The following is a 9,661-nucleotide window of genomic DNA, read 5'->3' as shown; positions in this document are numbered from 1 at the left end:
TTTCTCATGGTATACAGAATTCTCAGCAATATGTATAGCGGACTTGTTATCAGCATGTAATCTCATAGGGCACTCAGGAGGAAAACCGATCTCCGTCAAAAGGTTTCTAATCCAAACCAACTCATATGTCACGTTCGCTATGCCTCTGATCCCATGTGAATTATTAATCAGAGAGAGAGAGAGGGAGTGGAAAAGAGGAGATAATTTGGTCCCTCCTCGGTTAGTTTATTTATAATAAAGATAGTTAATATCTAGTTAACCCGCAAGCGATGTGAGACTAAAACAATAAGACCAATTCTCTCTGACAACACTCTACAGTGATATGTGAACTGTGATTCTCGGTTTAAGATGCAAATAATGGCGTGATAAAGGCAAGGGTTGTTAACTAAGCTATTTAATTCGGCAAAAGGGTATATAGAAACCAAACCCACTTTCTCTTTAAATAGATGCTGAATCATTGGAGACTAATCACTGAAAAGCATTCCATGAACTATAAGAACTGAGGTGAACAATACAACATTTCTCACTAAAACTTCATCCAATTAACTTACTGCAATCACACAAGAAAAACCTATGACAACTGGAACTCTGATCAATGGAATCTTGCTCGTAACGATTTTTTTATTATTCTCAAGCCATTGCAAGTTGCTTCAAATTCATCGGGTAAACGTCTGATGAAGAATTTGAGTAGTAAGCTTTCCTGGCGTAGATGAGATTTGCTGCCTCAGTTGGATGGAAAGCATCCCAGAACAAATACTTGGTTCGATCTTCGCATGGCTGCTGCAGCGGAAGGCAAGTTATCTGCCCATTGTTTCTTCCTACGCCGCAACATCCTCTGTCTATGACGCTGAATCCTGTTCCGTCAAAAAAAAAAGTTTCAAGAACATAAGTACATTGATTTATATCAGTCAAAAGTTGGAAAAGAGGATAATACTCTATATATATACATATTGTAGGATATCTATCTAAAGAAAATTTATTACATTTTAACTAGAAATCATGATGGAACAAAGTGCAAGAATTTCGATAAACTACCGAAGTAGGAAAATGTTTGAAATTGTCTAATTAAAGGGAAGAACAAAGTGATTAGCAGTGTGTTGGAGAGTGGGAGGTGTTTTCTATGAGTTGGCCCTAGGCCTTTAGCCTCTGATCCCATGTTACGTGTTGAGAAATGTATTTTATTTAATAAGATAGTACCGTGTGGCCTGTGTACGTCACGTCACGCGAGGCGTGATAGAAGCTCTGGGACCCACTGAGTGTAACGCGTTAAAATTTGGCTCTGGCAATAATAACTAGTCATTATTGTTACACTTGACTCCATTCACTTATCTTTTAAATGCATTCGCATGCGTCTAAGCTCCCCATGTGAGACTAATAAATGAGGTGTCACATATTAGGCATTGTAGGTTATCTATAAAAAGACCTTAAAAAGAAAACTATAAATAAGAAAGTGAGGTTACCATAAGAAGCTGCATTGTTGACAAGGTCGTTGGAGCTCTTGAAGGTATCCACATATACAAACTTTGCCCCAGGAAGCTCCCTGTTGAATCGTCGAACCATCCTGTAAAGACATGCATTGTACATGGAGATTGCCTTATTGATTCTACCGTTGCATCGTCTCCCTCCTTGGCGATCATCGTCATCCATTCGAGCTAGTTCATAGGGTATGCACCCTATCTGCCCAATTCCCACAATCGCAATCTTTCGTGCACCTAAATCGTACAGTTGCTGAAACAAAGACGGTATCCAAGTTATATATAAGGAATTGCGCTTAGACCCCCTATAGTGTTGTTGTTTCGGACTTACGGACATTGTAGTTTCATCGTTGCAGATAGTCCCTTGGGTTAAATTTTTTGGCTCCTTTACCCTCATATCTAAAACATTATCTGCCAAATTTTCCCTCAGGGTAAAAGCCTAAGAAATTTAACCAACAAGGGAAAACTACGGGGATAGTAAGTTCTGAACAGCGATGCTACAGGGGGTCTATGTTCAATTAATTCTTGATATAATTAATTTGGATAAGGTTGGAAAATGATTAGTTACACATACAGTTAACTGTCGTGAATAATCTTGGATGAGGAGGGAAGCATAAGTTTTCGGACTGTAATCATAGCTAGTAGGGTACATGCTGGGCATGAAATAGTTGTTGAGATAGTCATTGCTGCCCATTCCTACAAGATACATGCATTTTCTTAAGTGATCGTGTACTCGTGTGGTATTTCCTCTGAACATTCTGGTGATATACCGAACTGCATCGCCAAAGTGCTCTACTTGTTCAGCAAAATGGTAGTGCTGCCCCTGAAACATAACATGAGACTGTTAATCTATATATCCAACTCAGTGTAGAATAGTGTAAGAGTTTTCATGATGTTGTAGCTTACAAGGTTGTTTCCTGTTTCCTCTCTGATGCCTGAAGCTCCTGAAGCGAAGTTCAAGCCTCTCAAAACTTCAGATCTTTGCGCTGTTGCGTACGGGGGAATAAAGTGTCGAAAGCCTAGTAACCGAGCTGCATAAATTCAAAACATATATGAAGATGTTGGCAATATTGCATCATCAAAACTTTGAATTTATGATGATGATATAGGGCTACAGTTTGAATGTGTCCTTTCTGTAAATCAAAACATATGGGTTATCTATTGTGTGGATAGTTTTTTTTTTTCTTTAAATGTGTGTTCGTTGCTCTAAGATGTACCAAATTAAACTGTGAAAAGAAGGTACATGAAAACAAGATGCGAACAATGCACGTAAACATACCTAAGAAATCGACTGTTGTGAGACCATTAGTGAATCGCCCAGTCGAACCCTGCTTGAAGTCGATACCGTAAGGGTAGTAATTCGCCCTAGCGAGCGTCAAGATGCCATTGTTGTTACCGTTGTCGACAAGAGAGTCGCCGAAGATGAAGAAGCCAGGGACTTGAGGGGCTGACCAAGCCTTTGTGAGCACAGAGGAAGTAATTGTGAGCAATACCAACTTAGCAAGTTGCCTCATTGCTCAAAAAGAGTAGACGTACAAATACAAGGGTTTGGTTGAATTTAATTTGGGGTTAAGAGGGCGCGCCAATTTATAGTGTACTCGTGTGTGTTTGATGAGGGTCGGTTGAGTTTGAGAGGTAGAGAGCTCGTGAGTGATCGAGTGTGTGCGGGTGGATGATCAAGTGGCGGTGGTGTTCATGCATTTCTTTAAGGTTAGAATAAATGCAGGTGGCGGTGGAATTATATTGAGAGGTGTCCATGCTTTGATTTTGTAGCGTTGAAAATTTTGTTAATTAAGGCGTGACAATATAGTGTTGGTTTGCTTGTACTCGATCTTAGAGTAAATGAAGTTTTAAGATGAGATCTGTGTCTAGCTTTGAGCTTGCGACCCCCATAGCATTTCTGTTGCTAATGGATAAGATTGTTCATAGTAAATGCATCTCTTTCTCGATCCATAGTAAATGCATAAAGATAGTTGGAACACTAAATTATGGATATATCATCTTGTCAAAAAAAAAAAAAAATTCCTTAGTGTGGTTGGTTTGAGAGAAAGCGACTGAAAAGAAAAAGAAAAGAAAAGAAGATTCTTTTTATTGTTTAGTTAGGAAGAGAATTGAAAAGAAAGGTAGAAGAGAAATAGTAATAGTTTAATAAAAATGAGGTAGAACCTGCAATTAACTTATAGTTATGTATAATCTATTATTGTCATACTTTGTTCTCATTTAAAGTAATTAAAAAACAAATATTCAATAGTCATACAATTTTGAACGAGAGCAGTCTCATACTCTAAGAGACAGCATATAAGAATCATGGAAAAGATTGTAATTGATGGGTGCATACTCATTTACTAGATCATCAAAATTCTAAGATATATAGAGTATAATTTAAACTAATTAGTTAGTGATGAAAACAGATCTAACTAGTAATAGCATTATTCAATCACAAAAGTAATTGTTTTAAGAAGGTGAAGTGTTAAAACGCATGCGTTCATCTATATATAGCCTTTTACTAAAATAGAAAATTGGGAAATTTCGTTAGCTACGTAGCATAAACTGAAGCATCCCACCTTGATGTTTCTACAAATAAACTCCGGATAATAAGAAAGTCATAATTGACCAATACTATTAAGTACTAATAGCACTATGCTAGGCAAGAGCATGTGCCACATTATTGGCATTCATTCCTATGGCTAAATTTAAAGTAAACCCGAGGGTAAGCCAATTATTAAGGATATCAATATCCCCCTTTATATAATAAAGAGAAATTTGTGAACTCTCCCTTAAAGCACCAAAAAGTGTCATGTGTACAAAAAAATTGTCACATGTCAAATTCTAACAAATTAAAATATGTCATGTATCTCTCTATCCTAGTAGAAGATGACATGCGTATAACTAATTCTATATTCGTAAGAATTTTTATCAAATTAAAACTATGCATATCCATAATCGGAAAAACTCTATCCATAAAAAAAATGGAAATGTCTAATAATCAAATCTTCATTAGTCATAATCATCAAATTATAACTATCCATAATTAAAATTTCTTTATTTTTTTTCAAATGGCCCTCCGCAATTTTTTAGAGGGTAAATTTCAATAAACCTCTCATAACATTGGGTAGCATTAAACCCGCAAAATATTTGCAACTCTCACTAAACCCTAGTAGGTTAGAGAATTTATAAAAAAATATGCCAAAATATTTTGATTTTTTACTCTTAACCTCCATAATAGCGTTACACCATAATTTTGCATTAATGAAGACTAACCATCAATGCCAGTATATACTCCTCAAGTCATTCCTATTTGTAAGTTAACCTATGAGATTATAATTAATCCTGAAAATAGGCTAAATGGCACTTATATACCTTATCGTTTTTCTCTTGTAGCACTTAAATACCCCAAGTTACAAAACATATAAAAATAATTCTAAGTTGGTAGCCGTTTGACTTGAATTAAAAGTGTTTAAAAAACTCGATTGGACCAAAATACCCCTCCTTGAAATTTGGGAGAGGGGTTGGTAAAGTAGCAAATACTACAATGAATAAGGGTAAAAAATATTGAACTTTCTCATGTGATGAACATGTGGGAATATTCTCACGGCTAGTTAACAGAAGGTAGTAACTTGCACAATTTTACTAACTCAGGGTATTTTTTTTCGTATGTTATCTAACTTGGAATATTTAAGTGCAACAAGAGTGAAACAATAAGGTATATAAGCGCCATTTAGCCTAAAAATATGAAAACTACGGATATCTTACTAAAAAAATCAAAACCTATAATAAATCACAGAAAATTTTGAAAGTTGCAAATAACCCCTTTTACATACCAACAAATTACAGAAAACCCTTAACAAAAGAAGATATTACAAACAAATTCTTAAAAATACAAAATTATGTATAGCCCCCAAAACAAATCTAAAATTACAAAGAAACCCTATGTATATACAAATTACAAAAGACCCTGAAAATTATAAAATTGTAAATGATCGCCCAAAAGTTTAAGAATTTAAAAAAACTTGTAAAATCCGAAAACCACAACCAAAAATTATAAATAACACTTTGAAAGATCTAATAATTCAAACAAAACTTGAAAAAAAATATGAAAATATAAATAACATATTAAAATAAAAAAATGATGACTAGAACCCTAAAAGATCTAAAATTGCAAGCAACCCCATTAAAAAATTAAAAAAATTTACAAACATACCCAAGAAAGTAAAAAATTAAAAAAAAGTAAAAAGTACAATTTTTTTAAAACTACAAAAACGCACAAAAAATATAAAATTAAAAAAAAAACTCCTTTTAAATCAAAAAATATAAATTACCTCTTGAAAATCTAAGAATTACAAACAAACCTGTAATAAAAATATGAAAACTATAAACATCCGTTATGAGGGGTTTTCTGCCAAAATTATTAGGGGTTAAATGAAAAAAATGTAAAATTTGTTGAGATTTATGCCAAATTGTATTAGAGGGTATTTTTTTTATTTGAGTACACATGACGTAACGAGTTAATTTTGAGAGCTTTCTGCCAAAAGTTGTTAGGGTTTAGTAAAAGTTTTAAAGATATAGGGGATTTTAGTTCCGAACACCTAAACTTGGGGTTCAGTTAAATTTAAGCATATTTTAATATTGGATTTTTTTTTTTTGATATATAGCTCCTAAATTTCAGACATTTTTAAAGTTATACCCAAATCATGATGATTGTAAGCTTGTTCCGCAAAATGTTTTGTCCCTTTAATTTTACGTTTCGCCTTAACTTTAGTCACATAAAAATGAAAAATAAAAAGAAAAGAACGATCTCCTATGCAGGCACGGGCATACTGAGATTACATATAAATAAATTAACCATTTAGTCGACACAGAGGTATGGTACTCACTCGATACGTTGCCACTTCGTACATATGTATTTTGAAAAGCAAATAAGCAAGTATATGCATAAAAGTTCAAAAAAAGAACAATTTAAGTGAATAATTTATAGAAAAGTATAAATAGACGGAAGCAAAATAAATCACTCAAACTAGATGGAATTCCGTCTAGGTTGACTTCCATCTAGGTTGACTTCCGTCTAGATTGATCAACCTAGACGGAATTCCGTCTAGATTGATCAACCTAGACGGAATTCCGTCTAGATTGCTTCAATCTAGACAGAAGCAAAATAAACCACTCAAACTAGACGGAATTCCGTCTAGATGACCTAATCTAGACGGAATTTCAATCAACCTAGACGGAAATTTCCGTCTAGGTTGATCGTTTTTCTACTAGTGAGACTATCACAAAGGATCCCAAAGTGTTAGGTTGTGCTCATGTTACTAGTATTATGCCCGCACGTTGTTGCCGGCATTATTAGGTGTATCTATCACCAAATTGACAATATGATTTTTATATATAACTATTCATAAAAACTTTAGCGATAATTTTTTTATTACTATTTACAAAGTGAATCTCAAAATCAGTTAATAAAACAATATATCAATTAGCAAGTTTTATCAATTTACGATAATAGAACCAGAATTTTTTTGAATATTACATTGTTATCCTAATCTATTCTAATTTTAATCATATCTTATCTAATTCCACGTGAACTATTTATAGGTCAACAATTTAAAAAAAATTATTTTGAATATTTCAGTTAAAACTTAATCTATCCAAATACTAATTATATCATATATTAACTCCATATGAACTACCTATAACTCAAAAATATAGAAAAAATAATATTAAGAAATTATACATAGATAACATATTATAATACATGAAGTATTATAAAAAACCCAAAAGTTTCAAAATTTGCATATAATAGCCTTAAAAGTTTAAAATTACACAAAACACATTGACTTTTTAAAACTTAAAAACAAACATGATATCTAAAAATTTAAAACTTGTAATTAACACCCTCAACATTTTAAAAATTATAGAAACAACCTCAAAAGTTTAAAGGATAAATTACATTATATACCCTATGTGTTTCGCTCTTGAAGCAGTTATATACTCTAAGTCATAAAATATAACAAAAAAATACCCTGAGTTGGCAAAAATTTACAAGTTGGTACCTTCTGTTAACCAGTTGTGAGAATATTTTTTGGAATATTCCTACGTGCTGGACCTATGACCAATTTGAATACTTCTTACTCTTATTTATTGTATTATTTACTATATTACCTACCCCCAACCCCTCGTCGCAAATTAGATTATTTTCATCTTCTTCTTCTTCTTTTCGTGGCCTCCAACTTCTTCTTCCTCTTTAATATGGGTAACAGTAGAAAATAAGAGCTTTCACTATGTTGGGGGGAGGTTAATTCTTAAGGAGGGGCATTATTGTCCTTTCATGTATTTTTAATACAGTTAGCTACATTTAAATAGTTACCAACTCATGGTATTTTTTTGCTATGTTTTGTAACTTAGGGTATATAATTACTACAAGAGCAAAACAATAGGGTATATAAGTGCTATTTAGCCATGTTTAAATTACAAAAAATATTCTAAAATTCAGATATTTCAAAACTTAGAAACAACATAGATGGATCTCAGGGATTACCATTAGGCATATAGAAATTTAAAATTAGTAAAAAAATCTCAAATGTACAAAAATTACAAAAACTCTCTCAAAAGTAAAAAAATATTAAAAATTTTGAAATTTTAAAACGTATAACTGGTACATATCAAATTTAGAAATTATCAACATATTGCTAAAATTTAAAATTTTTAAAAAACAACCCAAAATTTTAGTAATTATAAAAATATCTTCAAAATTTCAGAGTTACAAATATTTTAACATTTAAAAACTTATCACCAATACGTGAAACATGAAAATTATAAGCGCCCAACTTAAAATTTAAAATTTTCATAAAATACTATTGAAGTTTAAAAATTACAAAACACACTCTCAAAAGTTTAAATCACAAAAGGCTAAAATTTGGTAAAGAAAAGAGGAAATGTTTGATATTATTACATTAAGATATAATATGTTAGCATTAATTGAAAGAGGAAATGTTTGATATTATTACATTAAGATATAATATGTTAGCATTAATTGATTATAATGTATAAAGATTTATCTCTAATATTGATAATATTTATTTATAAAGAAAAAAATACAAAGAGTTATATATGGAGAAACTATTAAAAAGTTCAGAGATATTTTTTAAAAGAACTAAGTTTTTTTCGTTTCAAATGGAGAAGTGAAGGAAATAAACTCAAAATTTAGAAACATTCATGAATCACTTGAATTGACATTGGTAAAAAGCATATCGAGCAAAGAATCACTAACCGAGTTCTTCTTAAGGAACATATTGAACAATTAGATAAGATGAGAAAATTCACTATAATGGACAAAAAAAATATGCACATGATACTTAGTTGCCATAGTGTAAGTAAAAAAATTAAAATTTATATTTTTCTTTTCTCTATATAGTGGAACGACTCTGCAAGTATCCTTATTTGGGGATACGACTATATCAACGAAAGATTAATTTTAAGAACACAATCAAAGATAAGCAAGTAATAGTACTGTCATATTTCAAGATCTGTAAATATGAAGGTAATATATTTTACAACTAAAATTCTTATTAAAGGCCACTAAATATAAAATTCATCTTATACATATCTCAAATTTATATGAAAGGTATGTATGTCATCATAAATTGTGTTAATAATATATAAACTTATTGGAGAAATAAGAGATAGATAAGCAAACCAAGCAGACATCCATATAACATGATAAAGAAAAATCATTACACTTTAAACTAATATGCAGGGCTCATTCAGGACAAGCTGCTAAAACAAAAGCATCTCCATCAAGGCTCTTTATAAATACAACACAAATTTAAATTATTTAATATTTTTAAAAACAGCTTAAATTTTTGAGTAAAATCAGGAATATTTAGAAGTGATTTTCATGAACTCTTTTAATTTTTTATATGGTTATGTGGATGCTTTTATCATATAAAAGTATATAATAGAGTTAGCGTTAATCTTTATTTTATGAACTTTTTTTAAAGTCTATCAGTGATTAGCAATAAAATTTATATTCTCTTTAGTTTTATTCTAGCCCACTTTTAATTAATCATCTTGTCTTATTGGCTTTAATTATTCATCCTTCTTTTATAACATTATCTTTTCAAGTGTTTTTCACTTTTACAACATTATACCTTCTTAAGTCAAGCTTGGTTTCATGCCGATCTAAATAACGC

General features: G+C 31.5%; 1 protein-coding gene across 1 annotated transcript; it reads right to left on the bottom strand.

The window, feature by feature from the left end:
* LOC109824003 (GDSL esterase/lipase At1g33811) lies at nucleotides 455–3,014 on the bottom strand. The gene is made up of 5 exons (XM_020390499.1): nucleotides 2,755–3,014; nucleotides 2,382–2,506; nucleotides 2,050–2,298; nucleotides 1,461–1,728; nucleotides 455–854 (listed from the first exon to the last, which is right to left on the bottom strand). Exons 1-5 carry the CDS (start codon nucleotides 2,987–2,989, stop codon nucleotides 631–633), a joined length of 1,101 nt encoding a protein of 366 aa, XP_020246088.1. The 5' UTR covers nucleotides 2,990–3,014; the 3' UTR covers nucleotides 455–630.

This window comes from Asparagus officinalis, chromosome 9, assembly GCF_001876935.1.
Source record: "Asparagus officinalis chromosome 9, Aspof.V1, whole genome shotgun sequence".
Classification (NCBI taxonomy): domain Eukaryota; kingdom Viridiplantae; phylum Streptophyta; class Magnoliopsida; order Asparagales; family Asparagaceae; genus Asparagus; species Asparagus officinalis.
The sequence above is the reverse complement of the archived record's forward strand: the minus strand, read 5'-3'. Positions and strand labels throughout refer to the sequence as shown.

Excerpts from the sequence above, each read along its gene's own strand:
- LOC109824003 (XM_020390499.1), bottom strand. The coding sequence starts at position 2,989 with ATGAGGCAACTTGCTAAGTTGGTATTGCTCACAATTACTTCCTCTGTG. Across the intron at positions 2,507-2,754 it reads CACAACAGTCGATTTCTTAG|CTCGGTTACTAGGCTTTCGA; the intron begins GTATGTTTACGT and ends GAATTTATGCAG. Across the intron at positions 855-1,460 it reads CAACAATGCAGCTTCTTATG|GATTCAGCGTCATAGACAGA; the intron begins GTAACCTCACTT and ends TTGACGGAACAG.